Source organism: Lytechinus pictus, chromosome 11 (genome assembly GCF_037042905.1).
Source record: "Lytechinus pictus isolate F3 Inbred chromosome 11, Lp3.0, whole genome shotgun sequence".
NCBI classification, from domain to species: domain Eukaryota; kingdom Metazoa; phylum Echinodermata; class Echinoidea; order Temnopleuroida; family Toxopneustidae; genus Lytechinus; species Lytechinus pictus.
In genome coordinates, this window is record NC_087255.1 from 22,192,744 (window position 1) to 22,214,764 (window position 22,021).

At 36.4% G+C, this 22,021-nt stretch overlaps 1 protein-coding gene across 1 annotated transcript; it reads right to left on the minus strand.

The window, feature by feature from the left end:
• Positions 1 to 446: 446 nt before the first annotated feature.
• Positions 447 to 18,982, minus strand: LOC129271005 (WD repeat-containing protein 70-like). The gene is made up of 16 exons (XM_064107109.1): positions 18,069 to 18,982; positions 16,975 to 17,190; positions 16,609 to 16,718; positions 15,471 to 15,530; positions 14,972 to 15,105; positions 10,727 to 10,880; positions 10,039 to 10,115; positions 9,394 to 9,571; positions 8,782 to 8,881; positions 8,208 to 8,292; positions 6,772 to 6,907; positions 6,017 to 6,117; positions 4,901 to 4,980; positions 3,439 to 3,567; positions 1,666 to 1,834; positions 447 to 1,307 (listed from the first exon to the last, which is right to left on the minus strand). Exons 1-16 carry the CDS (start codon positions 18,160 to 18,162, stop codon positions 1,199 to 1,201), a joined length of 1,932 nt encoding a protein of 643 aa, XP_063963179.1. The 5' UTR covers positions 18,163 to 18,982; the 3' UTR covers positions 447 to 1,198.
• Positions 18,983 to 22,021: the final 3,039 nt, after the last annotated feature.

Genomic DNA, 22,021 nt, shown 5'->3' on the forward strand with positions numbered 1-22,021 from the left:
ATGGAAGGATATACATGTAGACCTAAGTGAGTCCATGGCACCCGACCGGCCTAACGATCTTGACAAGACTGCTTATTCATCTGCATCTACATGTACATTTACATCTACAACTCCAAAGAAATCATCAAAAAAGAAGACACCATGCAAGTAAAAGATAAAAGGAGAAGCAATCATAAACCCTCGAAGAGTTGTTGACAATGCTTTTGGCATTTTAGCGAACAGGTTCAGAGTCCTTCTAACAACGTAGCACTTGAACCTAAGAAAGTTACTACAATAGTTCTGTGCACCTGTGCATTACATAACTTCCTAAGCTTACACAAGACGGCAGCTGAGGTATATATAATTAAAAGTCATCTTGTTCTATTTGTTGTTCTTGTTTACGGAGGAAGGCGATTAAACACAGAAGATTGAATAAGTACAGTACCCCCCCATGATTTTTCTTTTTTGCAACAACCCCACTTCAAGCATTAGGCTAAAAAAGTTTTTTTTTAATTTAAATTTGACTAGGAAAAAGGTGATGACCGACTCTAATTTCATTGCTTTCCCTACATCTCTCTTCTTTTCTCATTTTTTTACTGGCACATTGTGCAATAGAACACCACTATCTGGAAAGAAACCTCGATCTCTATTTGACTATATTGTTCGATTGCGTATGTTTATGCGTCTGCGTAAATGTGAGGAGTCCCTGATGCATGCAAAAACTCTGTCCAAGTGGGAGAAGTCAGTGGGTTTCCCCCTATATTTAAAGGAATGCTTCAGAGGGTTGTGTCTAAGAAAAGGGAGTACATAGATTCTGAATTTGACATCCTATCCATGGGACTTTTCAACATAACCTGTGTCTACGAAACAACTAATTAGTCAGTGGGTATCCCCTTAAATACAAATGAATATTAAAGAGAACTCTTATGGTATAAGGAAGTTACTTTCTCCTTCAAAGGATTTTCTTTTAACATCCTATCCGTGGGACAGAGTGCTGTCCATTGTAACCTACCCTGAAACAATGCAAAGACATGTTAACAAATGTTCGCCTAAGTCATCCACCTGGATCGGATTCGAACCACTTATCTTTTAGTTCTTCTTCACATCTTAAGGCAGACATTTATAAAATGAGCTAACTGAACTTATCTGCTAACTCTTAGGGTTAACATGTATCTGTCGTTTTGTCCTCCGTCCTAGTCCTAGCTAGAAATCAGTTGTGTCATTTCTTGGAAGCGGAGTCCAGTTTTGCCTTCTTGGACCAGCTGGGTCCCCCCTCCTCCTCCTCTTCTTCTTCATCTGATTCATGGAAGATGGGGTTGGGCTGAGTACTGTAAAAAAAAAAAAGATAAAAAAATCGAAGTGTGATAAAGCAGTACAGTGTATTTGTGTATTTATGTCAAATTTCAAACTAAGAAAGAATTTTCCCTTTCCATCTCCTAGAGACTCAGACTATTGCATTATAACTTGAATCCTGGACTAGACTCAAGCCCTAGACTACTGAGTATGCGTACAAGTCCTGCATCCAAGTCTCAAGTCCTGGACTTGAATTTATGGGTCTGATTGCATGACCGAGCCCAGACTCAAGCCCAACTCTTACTGAATGGACTCCCATCTCCTTCACGCACTCATGCTGAGTGTCACATGACATCTACGAACCAATAGAAACCTATATTGAATATCACTCACTGTTTATAGGCTGGTGCAATCCACAACGGATTCTCCTCCGCATCCTTGGCATGTCTCAAGATGGCGTCCCGAGCACTGATGTTAGGATCGACCTTCTTCGTGAGGGCGATATTGATGGCAACGTAGCGTGAAAGGGTGCTACCTCCAGCCGCGATACGACCTCCTTGACCTGACGAGGGTTGAGAATAAGAGAAACATTGTAGACAGTTCAACGAACCTGGCTTAATCTATAGAGCTCTCCAAAAGTTACCCACAACTTTACGACTGGAACATGTTCTTATGTATAATTCGGCTACATATGGATATATAATTTAGCCAAGAACAGATCACCAGTCGTGCATGAAGTCATTTGTAATTATGAACACCTTCATGAAATACCACCCATCATTTGTGGCACTTCTGTGAGATTTTCCCCTTGCATTTCGTTTGACTACAATTCCTGAAGTTTTATGTCCTAACATGAGTGTGATACACGTATATCAATGACATATTCATGTAGACAGCACCTAAAATGACCTGACATGTCTTAATCATCACTTCCCTATGCACATGCTAATATGCTACAGTCAGGGGTGTGAGTGGTCACAAATAAAAAGATGAAGAGTGTTGAAAAAGTCTGAAATAGAAAGAGCTCCCATACTTTTTGAACAGAGGAAGGCCAAAAATAAGCTGAAATTAAGCTGAAAATCAAAACAAAAAAAATCTGAAATCAGATAAAAATCTGAACTCTCACACCCCTGTACAGTGTACACACAAACCTGAGTTTAGATTTGTTTATGTGCTTTTATTTCTGTATTCAAAGTAATTCAATTTATAATATAAAATGTGTTTACATACACAATATACAGAAAAATGCACAATATAATTTATGAGCTGCAAAAGGGAATTCATATTTATGGTGCCAGCTCCCTTCCAACAAACCACCAACTAGATTGACTCATGGTAATTTAAACAACGGCTTCATCAAATACATGGAGCTTGCAGAAAGGCGTTAGATGTGCATATGCTGTAATTTTCAATACATGTGTAGCTGGTATAAGGGTACTGGCTGAAGCATGTGCTAGGTCATATGTACAGTGCTGGCAACAGTTAAAGGTCAAGTCCACCCTACAAATATTCTTATTTGAATCAATATAAGAAAATCAATCAAGCAAAATGGTGAAAATTTAATCAATAAGAAAGTTGTGACATTTTACAATTTCGCTTATTTTTCACAAAATAGTTACATGCACAACTCAGTGATATGCAAATGAGAGTTGATAGTATCCCTCAATCAGTATTTCTTTTGTTTTTTATTGTTCAAATTATACAACTTTTACAGATTTTACAATAAGGACCAACTTGACTGAACCATAAAATGTTGAAATAAATGGTAAATTCCATATTTTGGGAGGAATTAAACTCTTCTTCACAAGACAATAAGAATTTTTTTCTTTTCATATTTCATATAATAAGATACAAAAGATATAGTGAGTGTGTAACATCATCAATCCCCTTATTTGCAAACTGACCAGGATGTGCAAATAACTGCTTTGTGAAATTAACAAAAACTTCTAAATGTCACAACTTTTTTACTTTACATCCGATTATTATAAGTGTTATGCTTGTTAGATTTTTAAAATCATTTAATCAAAATCAAAGTTTTATTCGGGTGAACTTGTACTTTAATGACCTCTTCCCTGACCTACAGGAATGGAAATTGATATAAGCATAAATACTATAGCCCTTCTGCCAACCAGGCAGAGACATCTCCTATGACTTTCCAGGACATACCTTGTTTGATGGGTAGATCAGGCTTCCTTGACTTCACAGGATCTTGTCTGTCTTTCATCTGCTTCTTATAAGCCATAATCTCCTGAGGCTCCTCCCTGTTACGATGTCTCCCTCTTCTTGACATGACAGCTGAAGGGAGATATAAGAATAATATCATTAATTAGAACATCTGTTTCTTATAAGCCATAATCTCCTGAGGTTCCTCCGTCACAATGTCTCCCTCTCCTCGACATGACAGCTACAGGGAGATACAAAGAATAATTGTTTAAATCAGAACATCTGTTTCTTATAAGCCATAATCTCCTGAGGCTCCTCCCTGTTACGATGTCTCCCTCTCCTCGACATGACAACTACAGAGAGATACAAAGAATAATATTATTCATTAGAACATCTGTTTCTTATAAGCCATAATCTCCTGAGGCTCCTCCCTATTACAATGTCTCCCTCCTCGACGTGACAGCTACAGGGAGATACATAGAATAATAGTTTAAATCAGAACAGAACCCTGAGGTAAAAAAAATAAATTTCCTATTGGGTTTGTGTTCATGGTACGGTAAGATCCAAGCCTGAGCTGCCTTGAGTTCTGTGCGATTGAACCGTCGATATCCTTACGCTGGATGGAGCTCATTGTGCGCTGCTGCATGCATGACCTTGAGGCAAAGGAAAAGTACTCCAAGTACACAATTAACAGTATATACAGGGCCATACCAAAGCGTAAAGTACTCTATGCGCAATGCACAGAAACGCACACATAATTTTAAAAAGTGTGCAACTCCGTGCATCTTTTGACCTTTTGGACTACTTTTTTTTTTACTAAAATGAGCACGTTGTGGCTCTATTCACCTACTGATATCGATGGATTGAACAGACTGGGATCTGACAAACATATTTCTTATGTAAATTGGACTCGAACAGTGGAACACCGTCTTAGATTTGTGGTACATTCGTTTTATCTAGCGATACTCAACGAAGACGATTAGAAAACCTGTAAAGCAATGATTATAAAATCGTAAATCTTGATTCCAATCAAATTCCGAACAAAAAGTGATGCAAAATCACCTCAAATGAATGAAATAATATTGATCAACAAGACCATCAACAGCAATGTTAGTCTGGATCATTTCACAACAAAGAGTGCTTAGAGACCTGTGATATGATTGTCGATTAAGATGTCAATATGCAGGACTTTCCTCAAATGTAATGATCATCTCTAATTCGTGCTTCATGACAAGGTGGAATGCCTATCATGGCTTGAGTAGTGCATGAAGTGAATTAAGAATACAGAAAACTTGGGCGCGGACATACAGAAAGGTTGGTTATATTATTAAATTGCATATGTCATTACAATTTTTTTTTTCTGACTTATGATTTTTCATTAAAGATCGAGCGTGCAATCTTAAACACATAGGAGTAATGCCGAAACTTTGTTTTCAAATCTTTTTCCTGTTTCATTTTAACTTACGAGCAACGATGTGTTCGCTCTTGACAATGTCAGGCTCCACCCTCTTTCTCCTCTTCTTGACCATACATAGTTTGGCTCCTCTGCAAAAAGCAGTAATAATAGTAAAGACAGTGAGATATTCAAATATATCAATCAGTTTACACATGTTTTAACATTATTTTCATATCAAATAACTACCATAAGCATTAATTCTAAAGATAACTACCAAAATTAAAACTATGTGGTGTATTAAGCAACACAGTATATTCCCTACCTCTAACTTAAAGCAAAGGCTAACATTACAATGGTCTTATTTTTCAAAAAAATCCTGAACTTTTATTCATGTTGTATTTAATATTGTTCATATGGATGAAAACACAGCCAGGAAAAAAAATTATGAAATCACAGCAGGTTTCAAGATGTCTGTGACTGAAATATCATTATTCAATAAATCTCTGCATCAGATGATATTAAGATGGTGTTTCCGATCACTTTATATAATTCACCTTTTTTAAAGCACTAAATAAGGATCTTGGGGTGCCATTTTTTTTATGTGCTTCGTTTTTATAACATATCACATACACAGGTGACAAGTGGGACCTTACAGCTCAGATTTTAAAAAGTAACATCAATATCAAGCTTTGCCTTTAACTCACTGACTACTACTTTGTGTAATTCCTATATGGTAATTCCACAAAATAATCAACCTTTTTGTACGTCAGACCCCCATTTTTCTTGAGTTTTACCTCACTTCATAAACTGACCAAGGCATGGTCATTTGAGAGCATTAGAGACTGTCAAAAGAACAAGAAATCAGAGACCGAGAATTTAATAAAAGTCCCACAAATAGGGGGTCGGACGTACATATTTTATGGAATTCGCCTATAGGATTTTAACAGGAACCAGTTTGTTACATTATAAGTACAATGGTGCATTAATTTCATGCCAACCGACTGAAATGAGAAACTGATCAGAATTGTACTATTGAAAGAGAGCACCTTGGTATTATATAAGAAGAGAAAACAAAACCAATACTGCTTGTTTTGAGGATAATACATTTTTCCCTGTAACATTATCAGAACAAATCAATCTTAAAAGGTTTCATAAGATAATAACAATGTAAAGGTATTCACATACCTGTGACTTCTGTTGGGATCATAGAAGACCTTTGCGAGTCCACTGCCAGAGCCAATGATGATCTGATTTAACTTTGGATGCCACATACATCGCACTACACTCTGTAATCATAGACAATGTTTGTTAATTTATCAACAAAGATCATGTGCTGTGATTACAAGATAGTGGTGCTGTTTGAATGTACTGAATCATGTTGTCCCAATGTACATAATTGATTTCATTAAGTAAAGTAGACTAATATTCAATATTATACTGCATACGATATCTAATCATCAATCACATAATGATTCTGCAGAATCTTTCAGATCATTTTTGCCAATTCTGAGAGAAAAGTGAAGGAATATTCTTTAAAATATGGAGAACGGACAAATATGAATTAAATGTTGAATGCAAAAATACACTACACTAGAAATATGAAACCACACTTTCATGATATTCTCTTTGAACATGCACCCGATGGATGGCCAGTTCGACATGAATATGCATATCACTACACAATAAAAATTTTCCTTTTCACTTTTTTTTTATTTCGACTTTCACATCCTCAAACCTATCCCTAACATCACAACATGACTGATCAATATATTAACCAAGACTTCAACCATATTTCATAAAGCTTTATTTAATAACAGATTATTAACAAATCATTGCCACAATTTAAATATATCTTAAAAGTAGCTTATAACTTATTTATTTAAAAAAAATTCATTACTAATGGCCTTGGAACTGAGATAGCAAAGTAATGTAATTCTTACTCCTTGTCCACATTCTAATTCTGTGATTTTCTTGAAGGTGTGTCTGTCATAGAACATTAGTTTTCCTTCTTGCTCTCTCCTCACCGACTGACCAGCTAAAATCATCTGATCATCTGGACTAAAGCAACATTCAGCTCTGTGAACAAAAAGAAGTACATTTTATAATAGAACATATGCATAATAATACAATACATTGCTGGGGAAATTTAGCATGTGGAAATTGACAGTTTCAAAACACCACACTTTAACCCTATCTTAACTGGGCTATTTCAGACCAGTATATACGGGGGGGGGGGGGGGGGGGGTAAATTTGACCCCCCCCTCAGATCTCGGCCGCTGATCACGCGGTTGCCGCGAAAATTTGCATGCGTGTAGAGCCTGATGTAAACTACAAGACTGTATGGTAAAATTTAAACAAAATTAATTCTTTATATTTTTAATTAATTAATTATGCAAATAAGCGTATGAAATTTGCCCCCAATTTTTTTTTTGTATGTTTTTGCCTTTAACTCAATTTATATAGCTAGTAGAATGCTAATTTTTGGTTGGAGTATCAATTATTACATTTCTAACAAATATCTACAAAAAAATTGCAAAAATATAATTCATTTCTTATGTATTTTATTGTCTTTTTAATTCTTATGTATTTCTTTGTTTGTTCAAACCTTTGTTTTTTATTGTTTTTTCCAATGAACTTTGTCAGGGACCCTTCTGCGATCATAAATAGCATAAAATATATCCATTCAAACCAACAAAAGTAAAAATAATCATACATCTATGATTTTTGGTTCAAAAACACAATATGCATTGACTTTGTACACGGAATCACGTTTTTGAGCAATTTCGGGTCTGACATGCACTTACAAAATGTTGCGTAATTTCAGAACCGCGTCCCCGGGAGTCGCAATTTTGGTCTCAAAAGATGCGCAAGACTTGAAAGTAAAAAGTCAGTGAGCGCCGCGATAAAAAAATCTTTGCGCGACGGCGTAGTGATGAAATTTGTCGAGGGGGGGGTCAATTTGACCCCCCAGTTTAATAAGGGTTAAAATTTATATCATTCAAACAGTTCTTGATGAATTTATCACACACATATAACACTCATTGTCTGTGATCGTAAATCATATAATAACAAAAGTAAAACAAAAACATGCATTTATAGATTCCATTATAAAAAAACATACTTGTGTTAGATTGGTAAAAATATTATTATTTTGAGCAATGATGGGTTATCACAAGTTTGAGCAAGTGACTCAAAACAATAACATTATTTAACGTTGCAGTAATATCTTTTCACAATAAAGATTTCTGATAAAATTATTGAAGGTTTTTTTTTTTAGACCCCAGTCCAAAGTATTTGTTAGGATTATGCATTTTGCAGAGTGAACAGAACAAATTTAATTATCATAAAATGTGTTAAGAATTGATTTAAAACTCACACTGGATAGAAGCTTTCAAGGCCAGTCACAACATTAACCGGTCTCTTGAAGTTTCTAAGATCCCAGGATTTCATTGTGTCATCACCTGTAGAGAATTTGATAAAAAGACAAGAATATATGTAACTTGTGAAGGTTTCCATGGCGAAGAAGAAGAGTGTAGTGGTTTCATGGTACACATTGTATTCTTTTGTGGGCAATTGGTGGTCCTGGGGTCCTGAAAAGGACCAGCCAAACTCGACGTTTCAACAAGCGTGTTCTTGTCGTCTTCAGGAGAATGGGGCGAGTTTGGGTGGTCCTTTTCACAACAAACAGTTGCCCAAGGAAGAATACATGGTGTACCGATAGACAAGAACATACTTTTCCAGGGTACAATATATGATTTGTATAAGGCATCATTTACTTAAATTATTAATAATTGAAGTTAAAGCAAAATGTTAAAGCAAAATGTTGATTTGAATTGATAGAGAAATATCAAACAAGCTTAATGCTGGAAATTTCATCAATATCAGAAAAAAATACTTTCAAATCCTGAATGAATTTAACAACCCTTTAATCGGTTGTCTATACTACTTACCACCTCTTGTAACAAAGATCAGATTATCATATGAGAATGTGATGCAGGATGTATCCGTACCCATGCCATGAGCGTTCTTTTGTTGATAGGTCGGTCTTACCTGTCACAAAAAAAAATGATTAGACATGAAGCCAGGTTTAACACTATCTAGGGTTCATGAACTTGTATAGATCATGAAAGTCATAGTAACTGATCAAACAATCTGAAATATTTTAGCATGACCACATCAATTAAATATCAGAAAGACTAATATTCATGATTCATTTCTGTTAATTTAAAAAAAAAAAAATTTTTGTCTATGTCCAGTGAGGATTTTTGATCAGTTTTCATTCATTTTGGGCACTTACGGGTGGAATTCTAGGATACAATTACACGCAAGATACAGTAGGCTCATAGCAACAATTTCCAATCATTCTTATATTTACATATTCATTGGTCATTATTGTCCCCTCAAACATAAAATCAGCAAGCATAAAGTGCCTCACCAATGAGTACTTCATATCCCAGAGTTGTACACTTGTAAACTTAGCATCTCTGCTGTATAGGCAGCATGTCGGATTGATCTTCTATTTATCATTACCCCTTCAAACAAGAATTTAACAAATGTCTTACCAAAGGTCTCTTCATATCCCAGAGTTGTATACTGCCATCCTGACACCCTGCTCCGATAAGCTTAGCATCTCTGCTGTATACGCAGCAGGTCGGATTGGTCTTCTGACCCCCTTGACCTCTGAACTTGATGACCTGCTGCTGCTTCCACGCCTGATTTACATCCCATAACCTCACCGTGCTGGAAGGTTGAATTGATAGAGTAAATACAATGATGATTAAAAGTACCAATAAGAAACAGGATACTTCTTTCATCACATTCTGCTTTGTAAACAGAAAAGACTTTGTCCCTTACCCGACTCTCTGTCTAAGCAGAACGTTATGGCACCATTCCCCCAGGCGACATACTACACAGGAGTGAAAAAGATTCCATGACATTTGCTCTGGCGATGATTACTCCGATGGAAAATATGCATGTAAAGTCAGGCATACAACCTAACCTCCAAAAGTAAATAAACCCTTATCATAATCTCTACTTTACTCTGAACCAAAAACTCTATTAAAATCCTATGCCCTCTGAGATATTAAGACCAGGGCAAATGTCGCAGGAGCATATGTTGTGTCACAGTGAAAACATGGTAGCCTACATGCATTGTATGAAATCAATGTAAAAGAAAATCAAACAAAACATAGGCACGTTTGTCTTACCCATCATTTGCACAAGTGATGAATTCTTCTTTTACTTTCGGATTCCAGCAGCCTCCGTTTAACATTGCAGTATGTCCCTGAAAAGAAAAACAAAAAATACTCTTACATCAATAAATAATAATACACAATAGTATAGTATTAGTAAAGACATTAGGTTTTAATGGGTTTCCAATGAAACTTTGATGCTCACTGGGTGATAATTTAATAAGAGGAAGGAAAAATAATTTACAACATTAGTAACCTTGTTTCAAGTGCTTGACACAAGATTAATTGTTCATAATTTAGCTGTCATATCATTATTTTTTTACATCTTTAACAAACAAATAATCAATACATTACTTGGATATTTGGTACACAAGAAACTTGTTATAATTTGCAACACTTCATTTTCCCGCAACTGTAAGTCATCCTAAAAGCTGGCCAAAAGAAATTGGTTGTATTCAAAACCTACATAGCCCGGGCTGTTTTAAAATTGCAATGGGGGGGGGGGGCCTTTGTTGCCCCCCTCTTATCTCAGTCGTTGATAATGCATTTGCAATGAAGACTGGCACGCACGTCACTCATGACATAATCCCCACACTGGATAATTAATAGTACCAAACTTAATCAAATTAATTTCTAATTAATTAATTATGCTAATTTAAACATAAAATCATAATATGGCTGTAATTCTTTAAAGGTAGCATACCTTAGTCTTGGCCATGTCAACGATGTACTGGTCACCTTTGACACACTCCATGACCTCAAAGCCATCCCGGTCAACGACCTTTGCCTGAGGTTTTGCTGCCACCATGAGTATCCTGTCTCCCGTGATGCTGTACTGTAAGGTTCGAATCTGATGGCTAAGGTGGATAAAAAATGATAATTATAGTTACAGTTATATAGCGCTTATTGTACAACGCCTACTTAGCTTGTTGTACGCGAGCAAATGGGAGGCTGAATGTCAAACATTCGTACCGTTGCACAAAAGACGTACCATCCAAAATGTACCGTTGCACGGCTTTAGGAGGTGACGTCACAATACGATTTAATTCATTGCGCTCGGTAAAAATGAACAATACGCGTATAAGCCAGCTGGCTAAATGCGCAAGGCTGCCCAAGGTCTTGTGCGCTTGTGGGATTTTGCTTTCTGCTTTCGGTATTTTTGCTCCCTTTTCATAGATTACTATAGGGATAAACTCTTTGTTTTTTCATATTTTCGCTAAATTCCGAGGCGTTGTACAACACAAATAGCGAATATTCTTATTCGTGCAATGGTGCGAGATTTTGCATTCGGTGAAAGAAAGAAACGCTCTATTCAACTCGGCTCACGCCTCGTTGAATAGAGCATCTTTCTTTCACCTCATGCGAAATCTCGCACTCATGCCTATTCGCTATTTGTATATTACATTCTGTTACCAACTGTTTTACATTGCAATTATTATTATCTTGGTCATCAGACCCTGGCATGCCCGCAAAGACAATGTATGCAGTTCCATGAATTTTCTCCAGTTTCTCCAGTGGAAAGTCTGCATGTTCCGCCAAACCTAAAACTTAACCTCCCGAGTCTAAATAAACCCTAATCCTTATCTTTATTATTATGAATCAACAACTCTATTGCAATGCTAACTCTCACCCTATGCCCTCTGAGATAATAAGACCAGAGCAAAGGTCGTGTCACCATGTATGCACCCTCTCCACTCCCTGGGGAGCATTCCAACAAGATTCAATTACTAGGCATACTACATAGGCTTTCACATCCTACCGGGTACCCATTTAACACCTGGGTGGAGAGTGACAAAGTGTTGACTGATGCCTTGCCAAAGGACGCTAGGTACAGGGATTTGAACAAACGACCCTCTTACTACGAGGTGAGAATCTGAACTGGTACACAACGCTTCCAAATAAGGCTTGTCTATAGACATTGATACATGTAACTAAGTGTTTGGTGTTAGACAAACTACCCCACTATGGCTAGTATTCTGAACTCCAGTTTAACTTAATCCACGGTCTAAGTTAGTCTGCATGCGCAGACTGAAATTTGACACTTTAACCAGTTATACCATGTCAAGCGTGAACTTAGGCTCGACTCCAAACTCTGTCTGTGTCATTCATAGTACATACATGTAGCACACCTATTCTCATTACCCCAGACTATGCAAATTGTCAAAACCAAAATTCTGTGCCTGCAGACTAGGTCAAGTCTAGACTAAAACTATGGTAAGCTGTGAGTGTCAAGTATGTGTTTGCTTCTTGTAACTCTTTTTTTTACTGAGATGTTTCCTATGATTTTATTATTAAGAAAACTAGTTAGAGAGATCTGCATCCCATATGGCTCCCCATAGATAAACCAAAATTTTAGACAACAGCAAAAACCAACAATAAAACCATAGTTCAGAATATGGGTCATTCTCAATAAACACACAATTCGAGGTTTCTAAAATCTTACCACAGACACCTACGTATGTTTTACTTACAACTTAATCAGACTCTACCAATTACTGGAGAACTGCTAACATGTTCACATTAATTTAGATTACAAAACATAAACGCCTTCAACTCCCTTAAAATAATTCCAGGTTTACATCAACTTTCATCAGCCCTGACCAGCCCTGTGTATCAATGTGTAATCATGAAATCCTTCCAATTACTGCAGAAAAAAGCTTTATTTACATTTATTGTAACCACAAGATCTGGGGACTGTTTCATGAAAGTTGCCAGCACTGACAAGTTATCATCTGACAGTTACCATAGTAACAGTCAGGCAACTGTAATTCATAAGCAAATTAAGACCATAGATAGCTATCAGATCTGACATCTTGGTCCTGTTGCAGAAAGAATTCAGTTTAAGGACGTTCCACAGTTAAAGTGAAATCCATGTCATTTTCACCAAACTTTGCACATAGATACTTTAGAACCTTAATATTTGAAATATGCAAAAGTTAATATAGGTCCATGTGCTTGATTTTTTGCTATAGAGCTTCAAAGTTCACCTAAATTGATGTTCTTAAAAATTGCGCATTCAAAAGAATTTGGCATTTTTAGACCGCCCAAGATTACTACAATGAGTTTAAACCTTTATTACTCAGTCAAAATACATGAAAAAGTCATCAAATTTCGCAAGAGAGTTAATAATTGTATCGTTAGAATGGAGAATCTATTTATAGTGCTATTTGTTTGCAATTTTAAGTTTAACAGCACTGCCAGTTCTTAAAAATGGCGTAAAAGATAACAAAATCCCAATCTAAACAAGTGGAATGCCTCTGGCCGTCTCACCTGCATCACGCGATTCAATATAGCAGCAGTGCTGATTTTGAAAACTACTATAACTCGCACAAGATGTTCAGTGATACTTGGTTACTCTTATTTCCACGTTTTATGAACTAGACCAATACACTTATAGAGATATGATGGCAATTCAACAAATACCCCCAACGTGGCCAAAGTTCTTTGACCTTACATGACCTTTGACCTTGATCATGTGACCTGAAACTCGCACAGGATGTTCAGTGATACTTGATTACTATTATGTCCAAGTTTTATGAACTAGACCAACACACTTTCAAATTTATGGCTGTAATTCAACAAATACCCCAATTTGGCCAAAGTTCATTGACCCTAAATGACCTTTGACCTTGATCATGTGACCTGAAACTTGCACAGGATGTTCAGTAATACTTGATTACTATAATGTCCAAGTTTCATGAATCAGATCCATAAACTTTCAAAGTTATGATGGTAATTCAACAGATACCCCCATTCGGCCAAAGTTCATTGACCCTAAATGACCTTTGACCTTGGTCATGTGACGTGAAACTCATGCAGGATGTTCAGTGATACTTGATTAACCTTATGTATAAGTTTCATGAACTAGGTCCATATATTTTCTAAGTTATGATGACATTTCAAAAACTTAACCTTAGGTTAAGATTTTGATGTTGATTCCCCCAACATGGTCTAAGTTCATTGACCCTAAATGACCTTTGACCTTGGTCATGTGACATGAAACTCAGGCAGGATGTTCAGTAATACTTGATTAACCTTATGGCCAAGTTTCATGAACTAGGTCCATATACTTTCTAAGTTATGCTGTCATTTCAAAAACTTAACCTCAGGTTAAGATTTGGTGTTGACGCCGCCGTCGCCGTCGCCGCCGTCGCCGTCGGAAAAGCGGCGCCTATAGTCTCACTCTGCTATGCAGGTGAGACAAAAATGTGAAATTTCAGTAACAAACTACAAACGTACAATAAATGCTGCACTTTATTCAAAATCCATGTCATTTTTTATTCAAAATCCATGTCATTTTCACCAAAATTTGCAGAGTTGTAAAGGAAGGTATACCTAAGAGGTACAAACATTAAAAAATAGGGGTTCATGTGTTGTTTTTAAACTATCAGCATTTTTATTAGAGCAAATGTGCTTTTTAAAACACCAAAAATGCGCCGAATAATTTGTATCTATGTGAAGAAAAAATCAAAACCACTCTACCATTTATTCAAACTCGGGGTAATATCCGTGATTCTTGGCAGCACTGCAGAGTAAAGTATTTTGAAATTGTAGATAATTTTTTTTAATCGTCCATGGAATAATTCCACTTTTTAGCTTCATGAAATAACACATCGGATCTGCAGTTAAAGTGCAGAAGATGAGAAAAATCAGCTCATACCCGCAGCTAATTAATCACCTGTTCATCCATTGTGACGTCAGCGCGCAGTGTAAACTATGCGCAGATCATAATGCGCACAAACATAACTGTGGAACGTCCTTAAATGCAATTTTAAAAAGAATCAAGTGCAAGTCCCAAGTAAGTGTTTTTGATGTGTTAAAAATCAAGTTGCAATTGATTTTTGAGTTGCGTTTGATTGCAACTGTTAATGCAGTGGGCCCCTTGTTAGATGACAAATAATAATTGAACGTCCATCAGAACTCCATTTTTTTCAATAGGCTGGCTTACCATTCAAAAGGTTGGAAAGACCTGAAGGAGTTCAATGAAGGATCCATAGCAGCAAAGTCCCAGAAACGCACATCAAAGTCATAACCACCAGTCACAAGCCTAGAACCTGATGGATCCAGAGCTACAGCCGATACCTGAGCAGGGGGCGTAACACAAGTAGATAATATAATCAACATGCTTAATACAATGTTTGTACTTACTATGCATTATTACCCTGACTTTAGCACAGCTACCCTGATAGGAAGCTTGAGCATTCAAGGAATTCCTTTCTACAAAGTACCCATTTACTACACCTAGGTGGAGAGTAAGGCAAATGAGGATAAACATCTTGCCAAAGGATGTGAGTGCTGCAGTGGGATTTGAGAGATACGTATTTAGTCAAATTAAGTTTGCGCATTGCATTACTTATCATGTACGCGTCAAAGTGCGACTCGAAGTCATACTTAAATCTTTGTGAAACACCCCCTGATTACTTAAAACTGAGAAAAATTATACTCACTGATTTATTGCCGTGATTCAGCACTATCTCATGGGTTGCAGGAATCTTTTTCTCTGGAGGCTTTAAAAGAACAAGACATAAAATAAAAATATTATATTCTAAATGCAAACACTTCAATGCTTAAACTGATTGTGGTGTGGTTGGCAAACTGCAAGTAGTTTGTATTGGACAACCTAGATGCTCTGAAATAATCCAATCATAAAGTCATGGACATCATTATTTATTCGGTCTAGGTTTCAAGAGATTTATAAATCATTGTATCAGTGCAAAAACACCCACAACACCACACTTTCGCACATCACATGTGGGCAAAAAGGCCCTCAGCAACATGCATAAGGGCATTGCATAAAGGCATTTCTGCACCGACACAACGGAATCAAGGTTCCAAAACTAGCAGATGGTCAAATTCTCAGATCTTTAACACCAACATGACTAAACCCATTTACTATCGATTTGGTCTAATACACATTTTGTATAACCATAAAAAAGTCTGACTGCCATTCAGTCTAATGTCACAAGGTCCAACTTCCACTTAATCTCATTCTTATGGTGCACAGTGCACTTTTATCATATGAAAATTTGACTCATAAATAGTTCATCTAAATAAAAACGTAAGACTAACAGTGTTGCAAGAATCTTGCAATCAATTACCAGTCAATTTCAGCTCCCAAATCAATCATAAGTCTTGCAATTAATTGCAATTTTGCAATTGACTGCTGATCTGCTTCTTGTTTTCACAAGTGTAAATTTATTACATTTAAATTTTTCACTTGTAAATGTGCAATTGATTGCAAATATTTCTTGCAAAACCCCCTTAGTAGTGTTGGACCAAGTGAAAAATAAACAAAATGTGTATAGCTTAATTAGAAAATAGAAAAAAGTGGTAAGTCTATTAAATGGTATTTAGTCCAAATGGATAGCAGACAAACTGGTTGTAGATGAACCAGGATTATACCCTGTGAGATGAGACCAAACACAAAGTACAAAACATAGGTATAGATCAAGTTGCACTATACCACACTAATTGCAAGTTCTCCATTCCTTGACAGGCACCATGGCAACAACTACATAATGTACAAGAATAAAAACTATCAAGGATCCAACTGTTTTACATTCACTGCAAAGATATTGGTCTCACCAAGTTGTCTTCATCATCCTCTTCGTATTCCTCATCATCGTCATCATCACTCTCTGTGGAGGCTTTGTTTGAGGTCGAAGGTCGGCTAAACCCTGGAGGTAATGGTGGACCTAGATGAAAAGTCAATTGGGTGGATAATCAGAGACAGAAAGCAAAACAGATATTTAAATGCTGCAGATTTTTTTATCTATCGATTACAAGATGATTTAATAAAGTCAATCTAAGTAACAGAGAAATCAGAGAAAAGGTCATACATTGTTAGATTCAAATTAACTGTGAAGATGTTCTTTAATTTTTTTCAATGAAAAATACCACGATCACAGCATATAATTAAAAAAAATTTGGTCATAAAGTAAATTATCTTACCAATCATGTCATCATCATCATCATCTCCATCACTGTCAGCTTGCTTCGATTTATTTGCAGTTTTCTGTACAAATCGTTTCCTGGGGTCATCTCCTTCAGCATCACTATCATCATCGTCACCACTATCAGCCTTGCTTTTATTCTTAGAGATTTCTTGTGCTGTTCTTCGAGTTTGTTCAAACATTTTGTCGAGGTCGAATGTTCTTGCTTTCTTACCTACCAAGAAAATGAAATATCATAGAGCATCTTTATCAGTAGTTTCAGTAATAATATTTTATGGCTATATGTGAATAAATGAATGAGTGAATGGATGGATGGATGGATGGATGAATGAATGCATTAATGAATGACTTCATAATCCAAAAGCAAGGATATGTGACCATGCACATAAAAAGCCACAAAAAGTTGCCAGAAATTGATTTGCATTTAAGTATCCCTCTGGAAAGAGGGGATTTCTTTCCTTTAAAATTTAATTATAAAACCCACTAGTATATAACTTGCTACTATTGAATAGCCCTATTGAATAGCCTCATGACAAAGAAAAGTACATGCACATTCATAGAATTTTACTTTTGAGAATAGAGAGAGCAAAGTTGACCACTTTTTATGGGTTTTGCAATGCCTGGTCACATATGCTGACAATATCTATTATAGCTTCAGAAATGTATTTGTTCATAAGTACCTGCTTCTAGAGTAACAAATTGAATTAAAACTGACCTTAGGTAAAGTTATTAAATAATATCACTAACACAAATAATTATGAATTATTGACAACCCTAGCCAGGACAATATTTTGAAAAGTAGAAGTACTGTCAGTAATACAGAAATTTAAGGGCAGCGAGGCATTTTAGGTGGGCACCCAGGGTAAATTGCCTTGCGCTAACGTACATACTGATTATCAGTTAGGCTTTTTTTCTTTGTTAGAACTTTCACCATATAAATTTCAAGTATCATATCACAGTGACTATTAGACCGGTATTTCAAGAAACAAAAACGGGCATTATATGTACAAGTACCATGACTACAGTAATTGAATAGCTACTGTAGTAAAAAACTCTGCTATCAGTATGATACTACTTTGGATGTTTCCTTACCAAATCCTGAAAATCCCATTAGTTTGGCCATGTCTGGTTCCTGATCTTGAGATCCTTCTGAGCTTGAAGAGGCATTTTGTCTTGAAGTTTGCATATGAGATGAAGACAGCTTTTCTGCAGACTTCTTCCCTGCAGTGGCCTTCTTCTGCTGTTCCCAACGTGCAGCTAAAAAGAGAGGTACATGTACATCAATTTTTATATAGTATCAGAGTTTGAGGGGAAAAAAACTTTGCAATGAAATAGGGAATTTAAAAGCTGTAATTTTCATCAAATAAAAGAGAAATAATGAGACAAGAATAAAGGCTGACATTCTTTTTTTTTTTTTTAATACTTGATAAAGAGCACATCAGAGAACGTGTAAGAATGATACAGCAAGGAATTAAAATGGGACTATTGATGGAATGGAAACAAAGAATAGCAAGAAGCGGGAGAAGATGATCGAGGGGAAATTACAAACTAATGATCAATTTTTCACATTCAATTTATTTGCAGATACTTGATAGCCACTATGTGCAATACGGGACATGTACTTTCAATAATGTCTTGAGAAGTCAAAACAATAACCTTGGTTTAAAAGTTGTAATGTTGACACCAAAACATAGTCAAGGTTCATTGACCCTGAATAACCTTTGACCCCGATCATCTTACCTGAAGATCGTGATCTCTGATACTTAATTAGAAAAGGAAAAAAATACAAGGAGTAAACAGTGCACTTAAAAAGATAATAATACAATGAAATCTATGAAGGCTACTCAAGTTAAACAAGACATGAAAAGTAGACTTTTAGAGCAGTTGAACTTTGACCTTGATCAGGTAATCTGAGGATCTTAATGGACTGGGTCCTTTAAGTACATGTTCCAATGAGGGAAAAGTGACTGAAAACTGGATAATAAAATCTTAGGATCTGTTCATCTTCTTTTTTTTCCTCCTCTGAGTTTAGAAGAAGAAAAAAACTCATCAATATTTACGCTGCCATCTTGGCTTTTGTCATGGTAAGCATGTGCACAATAGTTGGACTGATCAGTGTGGCTTAGTGATTGGCCTTTCACTACTGTGCAACTGCTTTCCGATAAAAGCCAAGATCATGGTGTTAACATTGGCAAATTATTTCTTGCGGTTCCTTAAATAACTTTTAGCCTAGCATTTCGTGAAGAAAAGTCAAATTTTGATAGCTGTTATGTCAAAACATGTAGAATGTTTATTACATTTTTACCACTTTAATTGTACTCCCAGTGGCAAATAGTTTTCCAGCCCTCGTTTACTTGCAATGCCTTACTCTGCAAGTGATACAAAATTGCCGGACGCTTTGGAGAGTAACATAGCAAGTTTCTGCAGATTTAATGTCATGAGACTGATGAACGGTTCAGTTGTATGATTGACTTTCACTAAATGTTGAAAATTATGAAAACATTTTGGAGTGCTGTCAATTTATAATTGCACCCACTCATCTCATGTACAATATAACCTTGTCCTTGGTTAATAACCCCTATAAGCTGAAATAAGGTTAGCAATGTTTGACAATTTTCCATTGATCTACTTGTTGGCAGACTGAATGATTTAATTCTTATCATTTGGTTGTTTCTTAGCAGTATTCCCTGTCTCATTATTTAAAGAAAGAAATTTCAAGATGAATTTGCTTGTTAATGTTCAAACTATTGGGAATTAATTTTAAAACTTCACTTCCAAAAAATCTTAGATCCACTACTTTTTATTCAGAAAATGACACTTCATCAATGACCAGTTATTGCTTAATTATTGGACTTTCAAGGTAAAAAAAGGAAAGAAACGGGTAAACAAGTAAAGAAAGAATTAAAGAAGGAAGTATAAAAAAAGGAAGTAAAGAAAGAAGCAAAGAATGAAAGAAAATAAATATACCTGTAGAAAAAAAGAAAGAAAATTGTGACAAAGAAAGAAGTATAGAAAGAAGTGAAGAAAGAAAGGTAGAAAGAAGTAAAAAAGGGAAGGAAGGAAGGAAGGAAGGAAGGAAGGAAGGAAGGAAGGAAGGAAGGAAGGAAGGAAGGAAGGAAGGAAGGAAGGAAGGAAGGAAGGAAGGAAGGAAGGAAGGAAGGAAGGAAGGAAGGAAGGAAGGAAGGAAGGAAGGAAGGAAGGAAGGAAGGAAGGAAGGAAGGAAGGAAGGAAGGAAGGAAGGAAGGAAGGAAGGAAGGAAGGAAGGAAGGAAGGAAGGAAGGAAGGAAGGAAGGAAGGAAGGAAGGAAGGAAGGAAGGAAGGAAGGAAGGAAGGAAGGAAGAAAGAAAGAAAGAAAGAAAGAAAGAAAGAAAGAAAGAAAGAAAGAAAGAAAGAAAGAAAGAAAGAAAGAAAGAAAGAAAGAAAGAAAGAAAGAAAGAAAGAAAGAAAGAAAGAAAGAAAGAGAAAAAGAAGGAAGGAATGAAGTAAAAAAGGAATACAATTCTTTAGACGTCACTGTGTATCACCAGGAAGGAGCTGGAAATAGAGGAACAGAAGATCCTGCATCCAGGTAAAAAAAGGTAAAGAAGGAATGGAAAGAAAAAAAGAAGGAAATTAAAGAGTAAAGAGGTGAAGAAACAAAGAATGGAAGACAAAGTACAGAAAGAAAAAAAGAAGAAAAAAAGTATAAAAAAGCATTTAAAGAAAGAATCAGTGAAAGAAAGAAAGAATGGTCATGAAGGGAGGAAAGAAGGGAGGAAAGAAGGGAGAAAAGAAGGAAGATCTAAGTTAAGCTTGTAACCGATTTTGCAATCGGCAACCGATTCCATTCGATTTCACCACAATCGGCAATCACTTGCCGATCTTCGATCATGCCCCTTGAAGGAAAAAAATCGAAAATAAAAAATCGGCGTAGATCTGGTTACAGTGCGTGATCGCTCAGAACATATTTCAAGATTGTTTTTGAGGTGCTAGCTATTTAGAGGTCGCATTATTCAGGGAGAAAGACGCGGTATTATCTATGGCGATGTTTAAGAGGATAGATATCTTCTCTTCCAACTCATGGTGATAGCGGATGCCGCCGTGAACTTTGAAAGGTCGTATTACCGACGGAGCTCACTGCGTTACTCTCTTACATCGTTTATGATTATATACATTTTATTTTCAACCTCGTGGTGATAGCGGATGCCGCCGTGAACTTTGAAAGGTCGTATTACCGACGGAGCTCACTGCGCTACTCTCTTACCCCCTTTATAATGATATAAATCTTCTCTTCAACCTCGTGGTGATATCGGACCCCGCCATAAACTTTTAAAGACTGTACTATTGACGGAGCTTATTGCGTTACTCTCTTACATCGTTTATGATGATATACATTTTATTTTCAACCTCGTGGTGATAGCGGACCCCGCCGTGAACTTTTAAAGATCGTGCTACTGACGGAGCTCATTGCGTTACTCTCTTACATCGTTTATAATGATATAAATCTTCTCTTCAACCTCGTGGTGATAGCGGACCCCGCCATAAACTTTTAAAGACTGTACTATTGACGGAGCTTATTGCGTTGCTCTCTTACATCGTTTATGATGATATTCATTTTATTTTCAACCTCGTGGTGATAGCGGATGCCGCCGTGAACTTTGAAAGGTCGTATTACCGACAGAGCACACTGCGCTACTCTCTTACCCCCTTTATAATGATATAAATCTTCTCTTCAACCTCGTGGTGATAGCGGACCCCGCCATAAACTTTTAAAGACTGTACTATTGACGGAGCTTATTGCGTTGCTCTCTTACATCGTTTATGATATTCATTTTATTTTCAACCTCGTGGTGATAGCGGACCCCGCCATAAACTTTTAAAGACTGTACTATTGACGGAGCTTATTGCGTTACTCTCTTACATCGTTTATGATGATATACATTTTATTTTCAACCTCGTGATGATAGCGGACCCCGCCGTGAACTTTTAAAGATTGTGCTACTGACGGAGCTCATTGCGTTACTCTCTTACATCGTTTATAATGATATAAATCTTCTCTTCAACCT

Bases quoted from the DNA above. Each gene is read 5' to 3' on its own strand.
- LOC129271005 (XM_064107109.1), bottom strand. From the start codon at position 18,162: ATGCAAACTTCAAGACAAAATGCCTCTTCAAGCTCAGAAGGATCTCAA. The intron at 8,882-9,393 runs GTAAGACATTTG...TTTTTGTGACAG, and splicing joins GGGATATGAAGAGACCTTTG to GTAAGACCGACCTATCAACA. The intron at 1,308-1,665 runs GTGAGTGATATT...TTTTTTTTACAG, and splicing joins ATTGCACCAGCCTATAAACA to TACTCAGCCCAACCCCATCT.